This window comes from Osmerus eperlanus, chromosome 1, assembly GCF_963692335.1.
Source record: "Osmerus eperlanus chromosome 1, fOsmEpe2.1, whole genome shotgun sequence".
Lineage (NCBI taxonomy): Eukaryota > Metazoa > Chordata > Actinopteri > Osmeriformes > Osmeridae > Osmerus > Osmerus eperlanus.
Window position 1 is genome coordinate 17320600 of NC_085018.1, and position 25298 is coordinate 17345897.

General features: G+C 45.1%; 1 protein-coding gene across 1 annotated transcript in view; it reads left to right on the forward strand.

Moving 5' to 3' along the window:
* LOC134023105 (guanine nucleotide-binding protein G(i) subunit alpha-2-like) overlaps positions 1-25298 on the forward strand; it is a 48667-nt gene that overhangs the window by 17688 nt on the left and 5681 nt on the right. Inside the window, 4 exon segments of the mRNA XM_062464952.1 lie at positions 19475-19517; positions 21741-21882; positions 24724-24855; positions 24857-24885. Of these exon segments, the coding sequence (XP_062320936.1) occupies positions 19475-19517; positions 21741-21882; positions 24724-24855; positions 24857-24885 (346 nt within the window).

The window sequence follows — 25298 nt, forward strand, 5'->3', positions numbered from 1 at the left end:
TCCTTAAGGGGACCAGATCTGAGCTGTGGTGGTTGCATGTAACACTATATTTCCGAGTCAGCACAAAGAACAGGAAGGGTGGGTCTGAGCAGCGCAACGTATTTCCTGCCAGACAGGAAGTGAGCAGGGGTCGAGACACTGAAAGGCAGAGCTAACACTTGGTGCTGCTGCTACTTCCAAAACAGCCCAAACAGTGAGACTACACACACATACGTAAACGGTATATTCACACAGTGAATGAAGCTAGGAGGCTGGATGACACTGTAGATAGAGATACTTCTCAACCGTAAAATTCCCCAAATTCATTCAGCAAGAGACTGCATGAATATTCACAAGTCATCCTCTTAAGATTTCACCTCCCGCTGATGTAACTCATTGGACTAATCACTTGATCCTGACTCAGAGAGAAAATGAGGGAGACAGAATAAGAAAGAACCATGACACTGTCTCACTCGCTTTTTTTATCATCCTGAGATGAGTTTGCTCAACCTCAACACACACACACACACACACACACACACACAGACACACACAGACAGACAGATGAGCCATTACTCTGGTTGTATTTAAGTATATCAACAGTATGTGTCTGTCGGTTTGTCTGTTACAGTAATGCATAGTTGGACCCATGCCCAAGTTGAGCTTCACAAGGTGGCAGGCAAACATTTATATAGAAAACTAATGATTTTCTCATTCTTTTCTTCCTCTCTTCTTCCTCTCTGTTGTTTCTTTGCTTATGGACAGGAAATTAAATGATAGACAGGAAACTGAATGATAGTGTTTGTAAGCAGCGAAGGGATGAACCTGACATTAGAGGATGATGGAGGCATTAAACTAACCTTCTGGATGAAAGGAAAGAAGAAGAAAGAGAAGAGATAAATGTATGACTCATCTGTTTGGAACTGTTTATGCTATCAATCTGTGAGGGGAAACATCAGTACAACCTGTGTGTTAGTATGTGTGATAACAGTGTGACCCTGTCAATACACTGTGTGTGGAACATAGTGTTTATTGGTTGCTTATTGTCTTGTGCACATGGGTCTTCTAATGTATCTACTCTGGCACAGAATGGAGGGATGGTACATTGAACACAAGGAACATTTTACGTAACTGAAAGCGTAAAATGAAGACATGACACAACTTTCCTCCCATTTGTCCAGAGGACCAGAGCAGATTCAAACCAGTCCTTCAGGTTTGTGCAGGACAGCCTGGTAAATATTTAATGTAGGCACTGCTGGGTAGAACTTTGATAGCTCTCCTCCAACACTTCAGGGGACTGGATAATTCAAGAGATTGGCATTTATGCTATATGAGTTTTCAGCTCACAGTATGGCATATGTCTAAATTTAGATCATATCTGGATCTACTGGGATTCCAGATAGACATTGGTGCCGGCGCTGCCAGAGAGAGCCAGGATCTGAGCTGTGTGGGTTAGTGGTTCCTGACCAGACTTCTTGCTCTCCTCTGCCCACTATTCACAGACTCACTGTGCTTAAAGGAGCCAAACATTTCCCTTTTGATCACCTATCTTAGCTCATTTCAACCCTACTGTGGATGGTTTGGCACCTTCAGTCTAACCTATAAGGTGACCTAAGAGGCAAACATCAGAACTTCAGATACTGTTGGACTTGGTCCCACCTCAGGGACCTCCTCAGGGATGCACGGAACAGCCCAAGTGAACCGGACCATGACACGTTCTGGATTTGCATTAAGACAACCAGTCCTCAACAATGACCTCTTATCTCTGCCTCTCGTTCACAAGAAGCGTTCCATGCAGTTCCCTGCCGCTCTGTCAGGCCTGACTGCACAGGTTGTCAAGGAAGTGTCTTATCTAAAGGTAGAGCAAACTCTCACCCGTGGCTCTCAATGAAGCAGTTTGTTGAAGGAATTAATCGTCTTTGTTACTCCATCTGGTATTTTATATTTGATAGCTGCAGTAGCTTGGCCGGTTGGGAAGACTCTAATTGTTAATGTGTGGAAACGTTTTAACCAGCTCAGTGACTAAGGCCTGCGTTGCCATGGCATTTATCATGGTGGTGGAGTGTGTTTTGAAAGCAAACAGGTCTGTTTTGGCACTAACTGAATGAGAAGGCACTGATGGTAAGATGAAGGTGACAGGCTTATTTTATGAGAGGCCGTATAGGCCTTAATTCATACTTGATCTCACATACACGCCATGACCTCACATATATACCATTATACTCTCACATATATACCATTATACTCTCACATATATACCATTATACTCTCACATATACACCATTATACTCTTGCACTTAAACTGGCATACTCTCTTACACACAAAAATACCCTCTTATATGCACCATCTTACTAAAGTATGACAATATATGTAAGAGACAAATAGTATGTGTGAAACAGAATGTTAGTATATGTACGAGAATAACAGGATATGTAAGAGAGAATACTTGTCTATGTGAGAGAGAATACTTGTCTATGTAAGAGAGAATACTTGTCTATGTGAGAGAGAATACTTGTCTATGTGAGAGAGAATACTTTTCTATGTGAGAGAGAATACTTGTCTATGTGAGGGAGAATACTTGTCTATGTGAGAGAGTATACTTGTCTATGTGAGGGAGAATACGTGTCTATGTGAGAGAGAATACTTGTCTATGTAAGAGAGAATACTTGTCTATGTGAGAGAGAATACTTGTCTATGTGAGAGAGAATACTTGTCTATATGAGAGAGAATACTTGTCTATGTGAGAGAGAATACTTGTCTATGTGAGAGAGAATACTTGTCTATATGAGAGAGAATACTTGTCTATGTGAGAGAGTTTGATTGAAACGGAAGGCAGTTTGAAAGGAAGTAGTACTGAATTCTCAGTTCCTGATTGGCTTACACATGAAGAAGAAGGATTTGGGGTAGATGTAGCCAGAGCCATAGAAAAAGAGAGTTGCGACACGCTTTGATCTCGCCGACACGTGATCACGTGGTTCATGTAGCTCGCTGTAGTTCCAAAAAACCCCACTGCTGTCAACCGGTTTGAATGGTTTTCAATGAAGCTGGCCAATGGAAGTCGCTTTCTCAGGCAAATGATGAAACAGGCTCGGTTAAAGAAATCCGATATTCTGGCTATCTTCAGCAGACTCGTATCTACAAAATGCAGTCCCCCCTGACGTGTTTGGTGTAGAATGGAGTGAAATACAAAATTGTGAACACTCACTGCCAGTGAAACACAGGAAAAAAGCTAGAGCTTTTTCGTGACGTTGTTCCGGTAGCTCCCTGTAGTTAAACAAAACCCCCACTGCTGTCAACCTGTTTGAATGGTTTTCGGCGGGACAGACAGCAGCACCATCTCGATTCACGGACGTTTTCGGTATATTAACACATAATGTCAATTGGTTACTTGTGTGTTGTATCATGTATGTCTGATACTTTATTAACATGTATGTATTACATGAACTTATACATAACGCAATGTTGTGAAGCAGAGCTAGAAATGGCTATGCTAGCTACCATACTGTACAAACTGTACTGTACATACCAAACAGTAGCCTAATGAGGACTATATTGTTCCACTTAACGTTTAACCTTGGACGGTTTAAGTAAATGGGTCTTGTTAAACGTTTTTTTATTCATCAGCCCACTTACAATTTAGCCTACCACATTAACAACACTTATATTTGTAGTACTTGATGCAAGTTGAATCTAACCATTACAGTATCACCAGCAACTGCTCAATTTAAGACAAGAAAGGAGGTTGGTAAATAGAACAGAATAAACAAGGCAACCAACTGCATTCAATAAAACATTTTATTGTACAATATGTCCTGTGTTCTTCCACTCCTTTTGTTTGTAGTGATCCGGTGATCTTCTGGCTATGATACATGTACAGCTAGCTAGAGTAAAAGTGTTGCTTACGTAGACCTACAGTCTAGCTCCAACTGCATTTAGAATCTAACAAGCTTACGATAAACTTTAAATAAAGCTGGCTATATAAAATACTACTAATAACAATTAGTAGTATTTTATAGTAGTAGTATAACAAGACGACAGCCATCCACAGTGGCTATTTCTAACGCTAACGATGACATGCGCCGGCTCTTCAGACCTGGATCAGGTGCATCACGGAGCGGCAGCAGCACTCTGTCAGGAGTTAGTCTTAACCGAAATACTGCGGAGTTTGATATTGGGATTGCGCCATCACTTGGATGGCATTAAGACTAGCTCCTGACAGAGGGCTGCTGCCGCTCCTTGATGCACCTGATCCAGGTCTGAAGAGCCGGCGCATTTCATTGTCAACGTTAGCGTTAGAAACAGCCCCCGTGTATGGCTGTCGTCTTTGATACAACATTTCTGACAATGATGCCGCAGGATTTGGAGTATGCAAAATGTTATTAATGAATCCATCTTGTCATGTCACTCAGTCTCGTCTTGATAGGGAAGGTGGGCGTTAGCTACATCTACCCCAAATCCTTCTTCATGTGTAAGCCAATCAGGAACTGAGAATTCAGTACTACTTCCTTTTCAATCAAACTGCCTTCCGTTTCAATCAAACTCTCTCACATAGACAAGTATTCTCTCTCATATAGACAAGTATTCTCTCTCACAAAGACAAGTATTCTCTCTCACATAGACAAGTATTCTCTCTCACATAGACAAGTATTCTCTCTCACATAGACAAGTATTCTCTCTTACACAGACAAGTATTCTCTCTCACATAGACAAGTATTCTCTCTTACATAGACAAGTATTCTCTCTTACACATCCTGTTATTCTCGTACATATACTAACATTCTGTTTCACACATACTATTTGTCTCTTACATATATTGTCATACTTTAGTAAGATGGTGCATATAAGAGGGTATTTTTGTGTGTGTAAGAGAGTATGCCAGTTTAAGTGCAAGAGTATAATGGTGTATATGTGAGAGTATAATGGTATATATGTGAGAGTATAATGGTATATATGTGAGAGTATAATGGTATATATGTGAGGTCATGGCGTGTATGTGAGATCAAGTATGAATTAAGCCTATACGGCCTCTCATATTATTTTGTGTTTGTGTGTGCACATGAGTGTTTGTGTTTCGGATGTTGGCAGCTGTTAGCACACCCGAGTGATGTGATACCTCTTCTAGCTATCACAGCTGGCAATTTTTCCTCTTACATATGAACACTAATACACATTTTCACACCCACACAAACACTCCTCTGCTGTGTTATTTTACAACTGTATTTACAGTGCAATCCTCATGGTTTGGTATAACGTATTTTGTGACTCTTCACTGTTTTCGTCTATTTGGGTTGAGAGAATCCTATTAGAATGCACTACAAGTCATGTGTCTACTCAAAGTCTCATATTCTCTCTCTTTCTCTCTCTCCATCTCCCTGGGGCCAGGCCATGGCTCCAGTCAGCTGCAGAGAGAAGGGGCCTGAGAGGAAGTGAAGTAAACAAAAGGAGAGCAAACCAAACAAAGCGCTAGCGAGCCTTTAGTGAACACACTGCTCCTACAAAGAGCTCTCTGTCACAGTGTTGGACCTACCCCACTCCGTATTCCCGTGGAGTACCCAAACACACCACGGGCTATACACACACACACACACACATTAGTAGCCTAACGGACACACACACAGCTCACAGCAGGGAGTCTTGCAAAGCCCTATCTCTTCTCAACGGCTTTATTCAAATGATGTGTTCAAACCTAATTCATTCAGAACTGAATGGAATATTTACTGAGCAGTGAGTGGTGAGAAGAGCATGATGAATAATGTTTGTGTTCTGCTTGTTGGGTTGTTCAGGTCATTAGTCACACATTACAACAAAGAGGCTCCTCGCAGGATGATAACTAACTGCTTCAGAACTGCACAGTAACTTTTACCCTAACTGGTATAGCTGTGTGAACACTGATAACCTGGCTCTGCTTCTCATGGTATGGTCCTTGTTGACATGATAGCTGGTCTAATTAAAAGGCCCATTAACCTGGGAGAAGTTACCTACCCTGCCCTTACTGTTAGTGGAATGTGCTGAGTATCTGCCCTTGTCTGACAAACACATACAGAAAGGATTTCTTTCTTTCTTTCCTGGAAGCTGAGGGAGTTGTTGAGTCCCTGCTTCACCTGATCCACTGAGCACTAGGGGGGGGGGGGGGGGGGGGGGGGAGAACATCAGGCTCTATGAAAACAATGTTCTGACTTCAGAAATGATGTCATGAATGAGACAAGATCACTCAAATGAACACTGATGAGTATGATTTGGATTTGGATTAGTGGATGAGAGAAAATAACTGACAGCCAGGTAATACTTTACCCTCAGTCCATTTTGTCCTAATGATTGTCTAGATATGAGGCACCTTCGACTCTCCGTTGCCTGGCATTCATGCTACTGCCCTTTCGAGACACCACACATCCCCCCTAAATTATTTTATTCATCCAGAGGTGTCATCGAACAGGCTGTCATTGAGCAGGCTGCAGCTTGTGTCTGTGAACGTTTGAGTTGTTAAGGAACCTTGCAACCACCTCCTCCCTCCACCTCTTCTCATTTCCTGTGCTGTTTTTCAACAGACTTACGGGTAAGGGTTACCATAGCAACACAGAGTAGAAACAAACTTCCGGTCTGTGCCCTGCGGTCAGCTCATCCACCTTCTCTTAGGACCTCTCTCTCAGGCAGCCTGGTGGAGTTCAAATCTTAGGACTCCTCATCAGGCCTTCTCCTGCATGCAGTGGCTCTCTGGATCAGTACAGTGGACTGACAGGACTTTGCTCCTAGTTTGATTCCAATTTGACCAAGTCTCCTAACTGAACAAATACGGCCAGTAAAAAAGTTCAATCTTACGTAAATACACTACCAATATCTTTATTTTCATATTGTTGTGAGTCTGATCTTTATGTCAAGTATTGTCAAGACCACCACTGACTTGGTTTACCAGTGCTGTGTCTTCACAAAGTGGGAAAAACCTTCAGGTGACGTAATCTGGGGCTTGGGTAAGTTTGCCACTATGGTTCTTCACCAGGAGGTTGACAGTAAACCATAAGAGAGAAGCAGAGAGGAGGGTGTTTAATCAGCATACAGCAATGCTGCAGGCCTGTCAACACATCACTATTTCACATTAGAACATCCTCCAACATTCTCCTTTTCAGTTTTAACGCACCTCTGCTTGTATATACCATACACACACAGGCAGTGTATCAATATGCCCACACAGTAAACGGTTACGTATGTAGATTTCAATGAAACAGACACCTCTGATTAGAAATGGCAAAGGACACAGCACTTCTGCATCAAAGCTGTCTGCATGTGGTGTGTGTGGGCATGCCAGAGTCTAATAACAGCCCGTATGACTTTTTCATAGTGTGAGTTTCACCGAACCCTTCTCACCTAGAATGTCACTGCCCTGCTCGACCATCTCCACCCCCTGCAGTGCTGGTGCCAGTGTCATGCCCAATTTCACTCAGAAGTTGATGAGGGGTAAAAATACCACCTGCAACAATTCCATGGGAAAAATGAGACACAGAAGGATCAAGAGACGCCTGAAGTTGTTTTTGTTTGTGTTTGCTGGTTATTGTCTGCACCAATATTGGACAGTAAATTGGTCAGTGTTTAAGAACTGGTTGGTAGATGCTCTCATTATAACAATGGAAAGCATGGAATGAGCTGTGGTTCCTTCCTTTAAGCTGCCATGCTTTTCTGTCTGTAGTGAAGCGACAGCTTCCATCCAGACATTATACCTATCAGGCCAGCCAATAACTATCATTCTGCAACTCAAGACAGACATTTTCCATCTGCAAAAATGTACTTACTGAGAAGTTGCTATCCCTTCCATCAAACAACTGATATGAAGCTACAAAGATATATTAATGAGGTGGAAGGCTGACCTCAGCACACCTTCAGATGGCTGTTTGAAACATACTCCATCAGACCAGTAGACCGACCTTGATCTGACGTGTTCAGTAGCTTCAGGGACTTCAAAGTCCCTCATGCTTTGTCCTTCGTTCCTTCAGCTCCCCAGCGCTGACTCCACTGTGCGAGTTCAAGGTCTGCATCTGTCAGGGAGACAGGTCATAATGTCACATGAACAAGCAGAGTTTAGGGGGGGACGGGGGACGGACGGACTCTGTCTACTGCTACCACCTCATGTGTGGCCGGCTGGCCTTTCCTGCTCAGTGGGCTTCAAGGCGGTTGTTCCCCTGCTTGGCAGGAAGGGCTGTGATACCAGAGCTGTGAGGAACACAGCGCCAGGCTGGCCAGCCACCTCATCTGCTCTTTTATCGATGGCCTTTCAGCTGGAGTAATCATCCTATACCGGCTTTGCGGGGCTGCGGATTGTTTTGCTGTGTGTGTGTCTGTTTGTCTTTGTTTGTGGGTCTGTAGGTTTGTTTGCGTGTGTGTGTACGCATGTGTGTGCGTATGTGTGTGCGTGTGTATTTAGATTAACTCTGAGGGGGAGCAGCATCGACTTCCAAGGGACATCTGAGGTTACTGTATTCAAACTGGAGCACAACAAACTCAGATCATCCATATTTATCCTCCGGTTTATCATATCCACACTGAGCTGCAGTATAACAAGGTGGTGAATATTTCAATGAGAGCCTTCTCTGTTCTCTGCTAGTGGCCTTGTCATGTTTGTGTACTCTGCTCCTCCTCTCCCTCCACGCTAAATGACCTTATGTGCTGTCTGTATTATTGACTTAGACAAAATGTCTTTGAGACCTTTCACCTTAGTAGAACCATGTAGAGGAAAGTAGATGAGTCTAAAAGCATGTGTATCTGGTCTTCACTTCGATGTGATGAGTGTGGCTGTTTACCTCCTGGATCCCCCCCAGGCAGCCTGCCATCAGATGCAGCAGGGTCTGGGGGTGCTCTGTGTTTACCACTACTCACCGCAAAACCAGCAGCTCCAAGACTGCTCAGTATTGGGTAAAGGTTGCAACACAGAATGACCAGGGTAGATCTCAGAATACTCTGGACTCCTGTGTTCCTGCTGCACTACTAGGGGTGGGGGAAAAAAATAGATTTGCATTTGAATCGCGATTCAGTCTTATAGCAATTCATATCGATTCACAAATTTCAAAATCTCGATTTGTATATTTTTTTTTGGACAATGAGACAATGAGTTTACTAAACTGCAAGAAAAACAATACATTTCAAGGTTTTGATGCAATGGGATTTTTTTCTTCAACACTTAACTGCCTATCACAGTCAAATAGAAACAATTAACACTAAACAGCGAACTGGAATCAAACGTAAGCATATATTGAATAGAAATTTGAATAAAAATCGATAATCGAAAAAATCGATAATCGAAAAAATCGATAATCGAAAAAATCGTGAATCGATTTTTATCGAATCAGGACCCCAAGAATCGAATCGAATTATGAGGTACCAAAAGATTCCCCCCCCCCCCCCCCCTATGCACTACTGCACGTGGGAGCCCTGCATGTCTGTCCTCCAAAACAGCAAGTTTGGACCATGCTGCCCTGTCACTTCTCATCCATGATCCAACATACCTGTGTGTGTGTGTGTTTGTGGGTTTGTGTGTGTTCGATGTGAGACTGTGTGACAAGGAGGTCGGATCAGGGGGCTGCTAATGGAGGTATGTTTAATGCATCAGTTGTACATTTGTACCTTGGCTTATGATGCAGCTGCAGTCACTAGTCAGCACAGGCGGGTCCACTCTAGTCTCTCTTCCTTTCTCCAGCTCTCCTCTCTTTCTCTAACTGTCTCTCTCTTCATATCTCCTCACTTTTATCCCCTCCCTCTCATCCTCTTTCTTCTCCTCTCCTTATCTCTCCTCTCTTCTGCTTTCCCTCTTCATTCTTTCTCTCCCTCCATCTTCATATCTCGACTAGACTCAACTATGTTCTGGGAGCTAGACTGTTGTGGAGACCACAGCGTGTCTTGCTCTTCCTCTCGGGCCTCCATCTCATTGTCTCCTCGGACTGTTGTTCCTACAGGACTGTAGACCAGCACGTCCATCAACACGAGATGCTGGGGCTCTGCCAAGCCCAGTTGCTGTTCTGTGAGATGTGTGCTTGGATAATTGATTGGGTGGAATGTTTCTTTGTGTCTATGTTTGTGTGTATTAAGTCTATTTAGAGTGCTGTAGTGGTCTAACAAACACAGAACAATACGGAGGCAGGATATATCATTGTGGGGCTTTCTGTTATGACTTACACGCCTAGTGGCCTAGTATCTTCTGTGTTTCCCTACTGGAGCAGTGCACTCATGGTGTATTATATATATATATATATATATATATATATATATATATATATACTATGTCTGCTACTGTACATAGTGACTGATACTGTTAATCATTTCTGAAGAACATGTCTTCACTGTTGAGTAGCAATACTCCTTCAGAACACTGTGTAGTTGTTTGTTTGTTTTTGTATTTTTCCAGAGCCTGAGATGGCTAGTCCAGATGTTCATTTTACCACAAGCTTACAGGACTGGCCTTGGTACAGTAACTACATAAAGCAAGCTACGTTAGGAAGGCTACAACTACTGCCCCTGGATAATAGTAATGCAACTTTCATGACTAATTCCCAGAACATAAAAGATCTCAAGCTACTGTCAAACATGTCTCCAGGGCAGTGCGGGCTATCATTAGTACAGGTTGAGACCGTTTGTATGTGTTAAGGCATTAGTGTAGCCTTGTAGGAGTCAAGCCGGAGATCTAATTAGGAAACTCATAGTGGGACCTCCACTATTGTCTGCTTTGAAACTCTCTCTACCCCCTGTGCCCCCCTCCCTCCCTGACCCTGAATTCCCCTCTCCACACAGACTGATAGACAGGAAGGCCAGGGCTTTAGAGATAGTACCTGCTTTACTTCCTCTCTCCCTTCACTGTAATTAGAGAAACATATACGGTCTCCTAATTACTTTAACAGCATTGCCAGGTAGCTCCTGCATGTGACATTGTGGCTGTGTGTGACCGTATGTGTGTAGGGTGTATGTAGTCCTTGCATTAACATGAACCTGTGAAGAGGGCTAAAGCAGCAGGAAATGGCTGACATATAGGGGGCAGAGGGAGAGAGAGGGAGAGAGAGGGAGGGAGAGAGAGGGAGAGAGAGGGAGAGAGAGAGAGAGGGAGAGAGAGGGAGAGAGGGAGGGAGAGAGAGGAAGAGAGGGAGAGAGAGGGAGAGAGAGGGAGGGAGAGAGGGAGGGAGAGAGAGAGAGGAAGAGAGAGGGAGAGAGAGGAAGAGAGGGAGGGAGAAAGAGGAAGAGAGGGAGGGAGAGAGAGGGATAGAGAGGGAGAGAGAGGAAGAGAGGGAGGGAGAGAGAGGAAGAGAGGGAGGGAGAGAGAGGGATAGAGAGGGAGAGAGAGGAAGAGAGGGAGGGAGAGAGAGGGATAGAGGGAGAGGGAGGGAGGGAGAGAGAGAGAGGTAGAGAGGGCGGTAGGGAGAGAGAGGGAGAGAGAGGGAGGGAGAGGGAGAGAGGGAGGGATAGAGAGGGAGAGAGAGGGAGAGAGAGGGAGAGAGAGGGAGGGAGAGAGAGGGAGAGAGAGGGAGAGAGAGGAAGAGAGGGAGGGAGAGAGAGGAAGAGAGGGAGGGAGAGAGAGGAAGAGAGGGAGGGAGAGAGAGGGATAGAGGGAGAGGGAGGGAGAGAGAGAGAGAGGTAGAGAGGGAGGGAGGGAGGGAGAGAGAGGGAGAGAGAGGGAAAGAGACGGAGAGAGGGAGAGAAAGAGAGGGAGAGAGATGGAGTGTGGGAGAGAAAGAAGAGGGAGGGTTGTGATGTGCCTAGGGTCCCGACAGCCTGTCAAAACACATTATCGCTCAGAAAGCTTGGATGTGTGAAATGACTCCCTTTTCTCCACCCTCTGCCCTGCTGCCTCCTTCCTCATAATACAAATCATTATATTTTCATCTAGCATGTACACCTTTATCCGAAGCAACATACAGAGTGCGATTTGAACCTGTGACATTGATCTGGCAGTCAAATGCCAAATGTAAAGGCTCCCTTTCAGTCATAAAAGGGACTACCTGGCTGATGGGCTACTTGATAGCTGTTGGCTGGCTGGTGGGCTGGTTTGCTGATCGAGTGGATATGCCACCATGTCGGGGGTGATTTTGGTGAAGCTAATATTGTTTTCAGAGAGGATGTTGCATTTGGATTGAGTGGACCCCCCATGTAAGAGCCTGTTATGGGGATAAAAAAGACCAATCCCAGAGCAATCCAGGGCCAGGGTGGTAACTCCGTTTTCAGACCCAGTGAGGAAGTGCTATTCATCTAGTTCCTGTTTTCCTGTTTTTATGATCCAACGGGACTGACACATTATCAACTTCAAACAGCAGTTAACTCCTATAACCCACTGCTCTCCCACTCCTGCACACACACTCACGCACATACTTTGAACGCTCGTGCACTCATGCACGCACAGACACAAACACACAACATGGTCTAGCAGCAGTGTTGCTGTTGTGCTGTCCAGACTTGTTATTCGCTCAGGGGGTTGTAGCTATCTCTCTCAAATGATAGAAGGTCTCCCTCTCTTTGTCTCTTCTCCGGATGGGTATAGGTAGTGTGTGTGTGTTTATGTATGTACGTGTGTGACTGATGACTGCATTGAAGGACCGTGGTGCTCCTTTCGTTTCCCCCTTCAGTCGCCTTGGGTAGGAACTAGGAAGATTCATGTCTCCTGCAGGGGAGTATGGGGGGTAGAGGAATAGAGAGCAGAGAGAGAAAATAGACCAAGGGGACATGAAGAAGTGAGACTGTGAAACTATTGCACAAGAGCTTTGTGTGTGTGTGTGTGTGTGTGTGTGTTGGTGTGTGTGTGTGCATGTGTGTGTACATGTGTGTGCATGTGATGGTCACATGTTTGTGTGTGTGTGGTTTGGGCATGTGTTTCCACAAAGCTCCATTACCACTATTACAGCTGCAAGGTCTAATGCAAGCTCAGCGCTTTTGCCAGTTCTCTCCCTCTTCCTTCTTCCCTCTCCTTTCTCTGTAATTCCCCTTTCTCCTTCTCTGTCTTCTCTCTGTTACTCCTCTCTCTCTCCTCTCTCTGTCACTCCTCTCTCCTCTCCCTCTCCTCTCTCTGTCACTCCTCTCTCCTCTCTCTCTCTCCTCTCTCTCTCACTCCTTCTTCACTTTCCTCTGTCACTCCCCTATTTCCTTCTCTCTCCTCTCTCTGTCACTCCTCTCTCCTCTCCCTCTCCTCCCTCTGTCACTCCTCTCTCTCTCCTCTCTGTCCCTCCTTTCTCTCTCACTCCTTCACTTTCCTCTGTCACTCCTCTCTCCTCTCCCTCTCCTCCCTCTGTCACTCCTTTCTCTCTCACTCCTTCACTTTCCTCTGTCACTCCTCTCTCCTCTCCCTCTCCTCCCTCTGTCACTCCTTTCTCTCTCACTCCTTCTTCCCTTTCCTCTGTCACTCCCCTTCCTCCTTCTCTCTTTTCCTGTTAACCTTGTTTAGCTCAGTCTACCAAAGTTAGGCCTGGCAGTAGGTATCATAGGATGTCTAGTGTCATGCTAACTAAATGTTGCCTTTACAATGAATAACCAGCGCTGAATCAGTTGTATTTTTGGATGATGTGCTTGTGAATGAATGTTTTCTCTTGCCTTACTTCTTCTGTTCCAAAACAGAAATGAGTGTTTCAGAAATAGCACCAACTCCCAAAAACAGAGTATTGTTCTTGTAATTTGCCTGAGTTATTTATTATTCAATTAAATGATCTCAGCTTGCCAAACAAGCTTGGCCAATATCAGATTATGTTATTAGTGTGATGCACTTTGCAAGACAGCAGTTCATGCAGAGTATCCAGTGCAGCAGCAGCCTTCAGCTTGTGTTCGCTACAATGCTGCTCTCTGTTCACTCTGCTGTCTGTCAGTTCACACTCAATTCATTGTCTAGCAGTAATAAACAGACACGCTAGCTTCAAGACTTACTTTACTCCTTGGTTTTCCTCCACCTCTTCTTTCCCTTGAGTGGGCTGGAGACAGCTTTGATGCTGGCTGAGGACGAGAGACGGTGGGGGACAGTGTTAGTGGGGTAGGCCGTGGCCTGAATGAGGGTAAACAGTGGTGCCCCTGTACTTAGTGCCAGCAGGGCCCCCACACTACTGCCTTTGTGTCGTCGTCCCCCCCCCCCTCTCTCTTTCCGTCCCGCCAGGATTCAAACGCAACTCATTTCCGTTGTGTGCAGTCTCTGACACGCACTTCCATGTTCTAGTAAGGACAGATCGACATCCACGTACATACATCCCTGGAGGGATTTGTTTGAGCTAGTTGATGATAAGCAGAGAACAAGTCTGAGAATGGGTCTCACCAGTGCATCGGGGATTGGAAAAAAGCCTCTGTTATTACTCCTCATCTCCTCTAGGGACGGAGCTGCCTGCCAGTCACCATGTTCTGCCTCTGCAGTGAGTGCCTCTGTGTCACTGTGTTTTTGTTACACACATTTCTACTCCTGTTAGCTCAAGTCCTGCTCCTCCACAAACTAAATCAGCTTTCATCGACCCTCCTGGGATCCCTGCAGGCTCACAAACAAACACACACAAACCAAGTCGAGCCGGCTCCTTAGAGTTTAATGAGGCAGGGAGTACTAAATCAATGATTCCCATGTTAGCACAGTAATGAGGGCGCTACTTGTCTAGTCTCTCCCTACACACCCTGCTAACAGTTGAATTAATAAATGTGCTTCTCTCTCCCCTGGGTCAACAACCCAGAGATGCTTTTAATTTCCAGCTCCATGCAGGGTTATTGATGTATCCTCCATAGGTTTTTCCATTAGTGCTGTAGCGCTGTTGTCTGTGATCATGGGAAACCTGTTGGAAAGCAAACTGGTGTGTCTGTCTGGGTCCCACTGGGCCCAGCCTCCTGTGGCTCTGAGTGTGTGTGTGTGTGTCTTTAGACCTCTCGCTCATGAACTGGCTTCTAATACTTTCTGAATGTCAAGTCTTTTGGACTGTCATCTAAGCAGACTACCTGGCATGTGTGGTGATTGTATTCATGCCACCCTCGTCCAGTGTTGCCCCCCATCCCCCCCCCCCCCCCCCCCCATGGGTAGAGCTGGCCCAGACTCTGGGCTTCTGCAGCTGGAACCCATTACTCCAGTGAGCCTCCTGGCACATGCAGCCTTACCCTGGCACGGCCTCCATGTTGGTTCTGCATCTCTGCCAATCACACCGAGGTCCATTGATAATGAGGCAATTTCCTGGGTCCTGGTGGGGAGATTTACAAAGTCCTTCTCTGCCTCCCTTACACACATACGCACACGCACACATTCATGCACGCAGACACATACACACAATCATGAACAACCTCCCCACACACACACACACACACACATTCTCACACTTAATTGAATTGCTGAACCCCCTCCCCCCCTCTCTCCCTCCTATTTGTTAGATCAATGAGGGAGAGGTGACGTGACAGGGATACAGATGCCCACTAATCTCATTCAAATGGACTTGAGTAGCTGACCTGGCTTTTCTCTCCTTTCTCGTCTTTCTCTTCTTTTCTCTGGTTATAGAAAAGGCCCCTCCCTCCCTTGCTTGGCCTGAGTCAAAGGATGTGACCACAGTCATCCTCCGTAGCCTGGTTGCTAGGTGCCTGGTTGCCAGGTTCGGGGCAGTATTTATTTCCCTGCATAATATGGGAACCTCTTGGTCTGTGCAAATCTAGTGTGATCACGCTGTCTCTGCTGAATACACAAGGAACAATTCTCATCTCTTCACCCTCTTTCTAATTTGTATCTTTCTCTCTCTTGTGTGTGTGTATAGTTTGCATATATGACAGCAGCTCATTGCTATCCCCAGTCCAGAGGCAGGTGTGTTGGTGAGACTTATCTGCCAGCATCTGTGTAATATCAGACACAGGATCAACTCACCTGCCTGGAGAGATCAGGCACTGGCATGACCATGGCATACTCTGCACCCCTGCTACTGGAGGAGTCTCGGCATGGCCAAACACACTCTCTCTCTCTGCCACATTCACACACACGCACACACACGCACACACACGCACACACACACACACACACACACACACATTCACACACACACATTCACAAACACACACACACACACACATTCACACACACACACACACACACACATTCACACACACACACATTCACACACACACACACACACACATTCACACACACACACACACACACAGACATGTGCGCGCGCCGTCCCCTGACCCTTTTTTCTGAGAACAGCGTCTCTTCATGCTCAGTGATCTGTACATCGCTGGCTGTATTCAAAGTATTCTGTGTAGAAAGCTGAAACACACTCATCTCTTCTCCTTTTAGGTTGAAAGACAGTTTATGTAATGGGATTTGGGCTGTTAGCTGAATGAGCCTCCAGGCTATCTGACTGGGCTGAGCAGGTCTAGGATGGGCCGACTGTGCTAGGCTGACTTGGGCAGGGGTGGTACGGATAGAATTAGGCAGGGCTTGGCTAGGCTAGGCTAGGCTAAACTGGACTAGACCTGACTGGGCTGGGCCAGGCCTCCAGCTGCTGCAGTAGCAGAGTAGACTTATACCTTCAGGTCTTCTACTCCTCTACGTTACAAGTAAATGGCCATTAACGGCACAGCTGTGGGTGCGTCTGTGCACCTGGGTTCGTGTTTTAGCTTCAGTATGTGTGTGTTTGTTTCATACAAATAGCTAACATCATGTTTCTTCCTCACTGCAGGCTGGCAAGTATTAAATATTGAAGCTCTCAAGTGCAGCCGGGGGTTGTACTGCACTGTACCGTTGTGTGTGTGTGTGCTGGGTGGTGGTTATTGAGGTTGCATAATTGATGCAGCTTATGGCAGAGCAGCAGCAGTCTAGGGTGGTGCCAGAGCACACAGCCCACATTGGGGAAGCAAGTAAGGAGCCCAGTACACTGCATGATCTGAAACACATTGAACTGTACTCTTCTGGACATGAAACTGTAGTAGACTGAATTATTTGAAGGCAACATGCACCTGGGTTTGTTCACAAACCTACATTTCTGGGAAGACTCAGAATTGGATCTGAATAAAAAAGATGTACATTCTGATTATGTTTTATTGGGCAATACTGCCCTTGGGCACTTTTAGCTTTTTACTGCTGCCAAAATGCCCTTCACATCTCTCGGTTAAGTGTAAAATGTTAAAATAAAAATATAGGAAGCTATAAATCTTGTACACACAAGCTCATATTTTATTCAGGGACTAGTTTTGTATATGAGACAAGCGTATTTATTTGTGTGTGTTGACATAAAAAATAAACTCTCTACTGTTGCTTAAACAGTACTGACCTCCTTGAAGCCTCTGAGATACACCCTGCTGGTCCACCATGACTCATGACTGGACAAATTCCACTGACCTTGATTACTACTCTCAACTGGAGGGAGGGAGAGTCAACAGTATTTAGACAGACAGAGACATGGGGAGATAAAGAGAGACAAATACAGTACAGTACTCCAAGATAGAGAGACAGGGTGAGAGATAGAGAGACAAGAACTGAGAGACATTTACGGTCAGACCCCAAGTATGGGGTATTCTGGAGTGTGAATACAGAAAGGGGCAATGTTGGGGCTAGTCACATCACACCTCTCTGCTAACAGCCCTATGAACTCTCTGGTTCACTAGGAGTGTGTTTGTAACTGGGTCTGGATACACACTTAACCATAGCAAGGATTTGTCAAGCTTTTTCACTCTCTGGGCTCTGCTGGAAGTCATGTTCAACAAGAAAACGATTTAATCCCCCCCCCCCCTCCCCCCCTTCCCCCATGTGCCTGTAGCCAATTTCCAAGGAATATGGCACCCAAACCAGAACAATGTTCAACAAGTGCCTCCATGGGTTACAACGCAGATGGGCTGCTTATTAACTGGGCCTACATCCTGTATGTGCTCCCCTCTATGAGAGTAGTGGTCTTCTGTGGGTCATCACTATCATTATGTGGTGTCATGTGGTTCCTCATGCATTGCCTGCTGCATAAGTTGTGAGACTGTCCCAGTCTTAACACAGGGAGTTAGCATGCATCTCTGTGCATATGCACCTGTGCTAGTGTCAGTGAGAAGATGAACATAACATATTTATCCAGGCCAACGCAAATGCGAGCCATTAAACACACATACGCACCCTCTCTTCATAGACACAGATAAAACAGAGACACACATGCACACACGTAGTGTAGCTGTATGTTTGTCATTATGAGCAGTTTCCAAGTCTCAAAAGTGAGAAAGAAAATGTGTATACAATCTGTCTTCTGTGCTTAACAGCTCCTGTGGCCTGTATGGCTGGCAGCTGAGCCACGGCTTCACAGCAGGGGGTGCTAACTGGTGGGTGCTAAGAGAGGAAGAGATATTCATTAGAAGTGTAGAAACGTGTCTTCCTTTCAGCCAGTTAGCTCTGCGAGGATAAGGTGGTGGGGGGTGGGGGTGTTCCAGTTCTGGTACATTTCCTCTCTTCACTTCATGTTATTTACAATCGCCCAAACAAACCTCCAGGTGCCTCAGAGCCATCGGCATACAATAGGAACTAGATGAACTCTCAGAATGTCTTGAAGTTTTGACATGTACATGCCAGAAGTAGCCACACACAGTCAGGATCCATTCAGCATAAAAGGCTCAGGAGTTGACAGCTGCCAGTAAAATGTCTCTCTGCTCTCTCGTCCCCTGCGGTTATGGAATGGCTGCTTGTCTTTATCCCTACCCTTTGTGTCACAGAGTCCCTGAGCAACAGTGTGCATGTGTGTGTCTACTTATGCTTACATGCCTGTGTGTGTGTGTGTGTGTGATTCCCGCAGTGCACTGAGTCACAGTAGAAGATGAGTTCTGTTTCCCTGCCTTGAGTCTGTCAAAATAAACACGTCAGTCGATAAGAAAATCCCATATCCTGTTTGTGAAAGCTTTCAGACATTTTCATTAAAACGCTAATGATGATAAACGGCCTTGTTTCATAGGAGAAAAAGAAACGTGCATGTGTCTCTGTGTGTGTGTGTGTGTCTCTGTGTGTGTGTGTGTGTCTCTGTGTGTGTGTGTGTGTCTCTGTGTCTCTGTGTGTGTGTGTGTGTGTGTGTGTGTGTGTGTGTGTGTGTGTGTGTGTGTGTGTGTGAGTGCAGATGTGCTGCACTGAGGTATAGAGATATTGGAAAATATCAGTGTGACGCACTGGTCACACTGTAGGGAGGAGGCTTTCAGGCATCCTTATTCTACAGTGTGTATATGCATACCACTGATGGACACTAATGTGTCGCAATGTAATTAGAGAGGAAAGGACCTAGAGAGGGAACAGAAGGAGAACGAGAGAGAGAGAGAGAGAGAGAGAGAGAGAGAGAGAGAGAGAGAGAGAGAGAGAGAGAGGGGGACAGAAAGAGACAGAGGGAGAGGAAGGAAGGGCTCTTTATGGTACTGAGGCCCTGAGAAGGAGGGAGGGAGGAAAGGGTGACAGAGGGAAAGAGGAGGAGGGAGAACAGTCAATAGTCGAGACTCCAGATGTGAGCCAAGGCAGCCTGTTTACATTTTCCCTCCACCACAGACTGGAGCATATTTTTAACCTCTGCCTGTTTTTGTTCTTCTGTCCTGCAGGTGCTGGGGAGTCAGGGAAGAGTACCATTGTGAAGCAGATGAAGTGAGTAACCCCTCCATTGTTGCCCAGTGTTCCTGCCAGGTCTGAGGAAGGGACAGCCAGGCTGTGATGTCATGGTCAAGAGAGTGAGATCCTGTGGCCTGGCTCCTGGAACGCCAAGTCAGATGGGATCCACTCATATAGAGGCACCACTTGTAACATGGTCCATAGGTCCTTTACTGGTCTGTGTTTGATGTATGTAGGAGTCTGTATGTTTCACAGCTATTGTTTGTTTGGGGTAGAGACTGGAGAGGGTTTTCACAGTTTTACCCAAAGGATCAGGCACACGTGCACATAAAGTGCTCACACACACACACACACACACACACACGTGCATATGCATGCCCGCACGCACACACACACACACACACACACACACACACACACACACACACACACACACACACACACACACGCACACACACACACAACCACACACCCACCCACTCTTGCTCACTGACAGGGCTGCCAGCTGCTTCTTCTTTCCTGCAACAGCTGATAATGTGTGGAGGCGTGTTTTTATACCATGATTAATGTAATCTCCTGGCTAGCTGATACTCCTGATTGTCAACAAAACACACAGAAAAACACCCAAACAGGGTGTCTGTTTGGAACCCTTTGGGCGACCTCCATGGTGTTGAAAATAGGTCACTCTCGTGAAGTCAATGCGAGAGAGAAAGAAAGAAAGACACTGTGAACTTTTTAGCTCATACTACCTGCTTCACACCCTCAAACACACAAACACAAATAGGAGTCTAATTCTATTATAGACAACATGAGCACACACACTCCACACACACACACACACACACTCCACACACACACACACACTTCACAAAGAGGTTAAATATTGCTCTGCATTCCTGGAGTGTGCCATGCTTTCAATCCCTTTCATCACCCACACAATCACTTCAATCTGACACAACGAGGTCCCACACTCTACCTGCTTCATCTGAATAGCACTGATTAGAGAGTCAGGTGGACGAAGGTCGCTGGTTCTATTCCCTGCTGTGCCAAATGACGTTGTGTCCTTGGGCAAGGCACTTCACACTACTTGCCTTGGGGGAATGTCCCTGTACTTACTGTAAGTCGCTCTGGATAAGAGCGTTTGCTAAATGACTAAATGTAAAATGTAAATGATTAGCTCTTATTGCCTCATCTCCTTTTTAAATTATGATATACTTAATTGCCTTTTGTAAAGATAGCTGTATGAGCTTCAATCACAGACAATGAAAGTAAATGAAAGTTTAAAATATAGGTTTGATAAATTTCTTCTCTGTGATTTGGGGTATTTGAAAAGCATCAAAACATCAGTTTGTATGGCTTTTTCTATTTTTTTGAGTTAAACATATTTTAAACTTATGGTTTGTGTGGCCCACAATCCAATCTCCATTGCCCGCTTGTTCTTGGATTAGATTTTGTAAATTGTCTTCTTTATTGAGACATGAAAAAGAGCTTCTCCACGGCATATTCATTGAGTCCTATGCTTCCATGCTAGAAGCATTGCCTGCATTCAAAAGAGGTTAGATTCAGAATGTCCACTTAACAAACCAGTATCCTGGATACACAGGCTTTGCCTTTTTGGCTTCTGACAATACAATCACCCCTCTTCTCTCTCTTTCTCTCTCTCTGTGTCTCTCTGTGTGTCTCTCTCTCTTTCTTGAAGTGGCTCCTTTGTCTAAGCTCTGTGCTGGCGGCTGGGGGGTGGGGATGTTGGGTGGTGTATCTCTGTGTTGTCTGATGACAGTGATTTATATTCCCTTTCCTGTATTCCAAAGCATATCAAGGTTTTATTTGACAAATGATGGACAGCTGAGATTTGAAGTGATCAAACTAGCACTGAAAATTGATTATGGTGCCAGATGTTTTATTTTGTGATCATTTTAGCATGTCACTGTTGACAGTATTTCTGTGTGTGAGTGTGGTCTTGTTTAACTCCCCTTGTAGGGACCAGAAGTCCCGATAAGATATCCTTGAGCCCAACAACTTCTAATGCTATGTCTTAGAATTAGTTAGGTAGAAAGGGTTAAGTTTAGGGTTAGGGGTGAAGTATGACACGATTTTGGATTGGGAGTGAATTGTTCTTCCTCACTAGGATAGTAAAATAAACCTGTGTGTGTACATGTTTATTGATCCCAGTCCCCCCCCCTTCTCTCTCTCTCTCTCTCTCTCTCTCTCTCTCTCTCTCTCTCTCTCTCTCTCTCTCTCTCTCTCTGTCTCTCTCAGAATTATCCATGAGGATGGCTACTCAGAAGATGAGTGTAAGCAGTACAGAGCTGTGGTCTACAGCAACACCATCCAGTCCATCATGGCCATCATTAAAGCAATGGCAAACCTGAAGGTCGACTATGAGGATGCTGCCAGAGCAGTAAGTTCCACGCAGACACACAGTAAGAGTCAGGAGTATACCTGGAGACTGGTGACTTCTGGTGACTTCACAAGGCTGTTACTGCTCCTACACATAGCACACCACGGCACAGTCAGTTTACACATTACTGCTGTGGTGGAATTTTATCATTCAAAGTCTGAGGTCAGAAGAATTTGTCTTTATCTGTTTATTCTTGCAGCAAGGAGGATCAGTTCTAAAACAGTACCAAAAGGATGTCTGTAATAGAAGGGCTCTCTGAAAATCTCATGATCTGAGCATTCTTTTAAACAGTAGTTCCAGACAGTTACATAATTAGATCAATAGTTCATGTCTATCAAAAGAGGAACTCCACAATAAACAAGAAAGGTTGCAGACCTTAATACAGATGTTCAATATTAAAAACATAGCTTGAGACAAGAAAGAAGAACTTGTGTTTAAGAATCCCTTGGGTATGGGCAAAACAACCAGGGTCAAACAGTCAAATTTGTTAGACATTTGGTCAGCAAGCGGAAACTTCATCAATACTGTCTTAGGCCAAAAGGTTATTATAACTTTCCAGAAGTTAAAATCTCAGCAATAATCGTTCTAGGACAAAGAATATTATAGACATCTTAAAGAATAGTCATTTTCTATGACACTGCTCCATGGGGAAACAAGTCTTTCAACCTCACTCTTCTGACAATAGACTCACCTCCAATCTGCTTGTCTCTTTCTCCACACTACTCTCAACCACTTCTAGTCTTGGATGACATGAGGTTCTGGAGCTGGAGTGTTTCTTCCTCTCAGATTGCAACAATGTGACAGTGACAAGTGCTCTTCTCAGTCTCTTAGAAAGCCAACATGGTGTGTAGGTGCCGACTGTGTTTGCTGTTGGGAGGACCACTTCACAGCTGATACAGTGATACAGTTCAATTTATATCTCCACATGTTCTTACACAGGGAGTGACTGTATGTCCTCCGTTCTCTCTCTCTGGCAGCATAAAGAGCTCTTTAATGCATTTGGAAGGTATGACACACAATCAATAACTCATAATATTTGAGTCATCATTTTAGGCCCAACTGGGAACTCACACGGTTGCTCAAGACACACAGTCGGTGACCCGTGTGTCTCTTGTGTGTGTCTGGTGTGTTTTTTCAAAATGAGGGTTTATTCGAGGTGGATGTGAGAGGCAGCTTATCTGCAGGTCAGGCACTGGGTTGTGAATAATGTGCTATTTCGACCACATCTTCCCCCGCAACCCAGATGGCCCTGAGAGAGCTCCAAATAGCCTTGTCCGCAGTTTTAAATCAAATAGACACATTTCTCACATAGCCAGAGGGGGATGCTATCAACATACAACAATGTTTCAAAAGTAAACATGTGACCGAGCTGCAGTCTGAGAAGAGAGAGTTAGAAAGAGAAAGATGAATAGGTGTTGTTTAAACATGCAATTAGTGGAAACAATTTAAAACTACCGGTAGTATGTTTACAAATGTACTGATGTACCTCTTAAGCTCTTATTTACACAAAAGCCAAGCACATTGTGTGCACATGTATACACAGACACATACATTGACACACAGTACACTTGCACTCTCCACCAGTTACTGGATGTGCTTACACACACATAACTCATTTACAGTAATTACCTAACTTTAGAAATACTGTTCATTTAGAGGATCGTTCTGTACACTGGAACATATGCTGCCCTCTCCTACCCTGGGCTCTGGGGATTATGGAATAATGGCTGTAACTTCAAGGTAATGCTTTACGTAGTTGTCCTCAATGTCAGTACCTGGTACTTACAGTTTGCCTGGGAAATGTTGTCATCCACCTGGACGTTTCTGGCTGTGTTACCTGTAGCTGTTGCCAAGCTCTGTTGTTGAACTTCAGCCTGCATTGATTGCATTCACTGTCTGGTTAGATACGCTTTAGAACAAACTGGAATGGTCTCAATTGGCTCAAGTTATGAGCTGGTAAACATGTCTGACTGACAGTAGACCAAAGAAAAAGAGTCTTTGATAAGTGTCTTTCAATTCCCACTTCTGAGAGCCCTTGGGATAACAAGGTGTCAATATGATTTTGGGGGGCATTTTATCCATATCTCCTTTCATTCACCCCCTCTCCCTTTCTTCACCTACATAGCAGTAGAGTAGTCTTTGGGGAGGGAGGATCTCAAGTCAATCAGCCTCTAGGTACATGTGCCGTTCACCTAATTACCAGATGTTAGCCTATCCTTGGAGTGAGGAAGATATGTATGTGGAGGTGTTTGAAACCATGCGTGTGTGTATGTGCGCACGCTTGTCAGGAAAAGCCAGGCTCCTGTGTGTCACTCTTATCTTCTCGGATGATGCCAGGGAGCAGGCTGTGCCTGCAGGGGTAATTACCCCTGAGTCATCCTGTCCCCCTGTCCTGCTCTGGAGAAGGGCCCTCCTTCACCACTGGGCACTCGGAAACACGAGTACCCTACACAGTTGGCCATGCTAAACACACACTGTCTCTCTCTCTCTCTCTCTCTCTCTCTCTCTCTCTCTCTCTCTCTCTCTCTCTCTCTCTCTCTCTCTCTCTCTCTCTCTCTCTCTCTCTCTCTCTCTCTCTCTCTCTCTCTCTCTCTCTCTCTCTCTCTCTCTCTCTCTCTCTCTCTCTCTCAAGGGTGTGTGAGAAAGGACAGTCACACCACTATAGGGCAGCCACTGTCAAATAAAAAAGGCATGATACATGACCATGTTACGTAAAAGGTGAAGTTATTGTCTGAAGGACAAAGGCTCACAGGCACGTCTGAATGTCAGCACTGCCTAGTTATTGATCACTTAGCTTCCAGTGTTTACAAACCTAACGTGTGTATATGTGTCCGTTTCCAGGACGATGCCCGCCAGCTGTTTGCCCTGTCGGCGGCTGCGGAGGAGCAGGGCATCCTACCAGAGGACCTGTCCAACATCATCCACAGGCTCTGGGCCGATGGAGGTGTGCAGGGCTGCTTCACCCGCGCACAGCGAGTATCAGCTCAACGACTCGGCTGCCTAGTAAGTGGCCATCTGTGATGTCACACTGCGCTCCCTCGGTCTGCGCTCCCCCCCTCTGGGTTCTGCTTGTTTTCTCTGTCTCATACTCGTCCATGTGGTCTAATGTGGTTGTGGGTGTTACCATCCATATCTGTTAGCAAGCAAGTAAAACCATCTTAAACTGCACCTATTTACGTTTATGATGTCACTGGCATTGCTGTTTTTGCTGTTCATATCTATAAGGAAGCAAGTCCACAAACAAAACTGTACTACATAGTTACATTAAATCGAGTGATATAAAGTAGAGTGTCCAATGTATATGCATTACGCATTATGCATTCGTACATGTTGGTACTTTGTGGAGTGCAGCACCTTTTAAGGCACACAGGGTTAACGGACATCAGTTTACACCATGCAGTTAGACACAGCCCCCT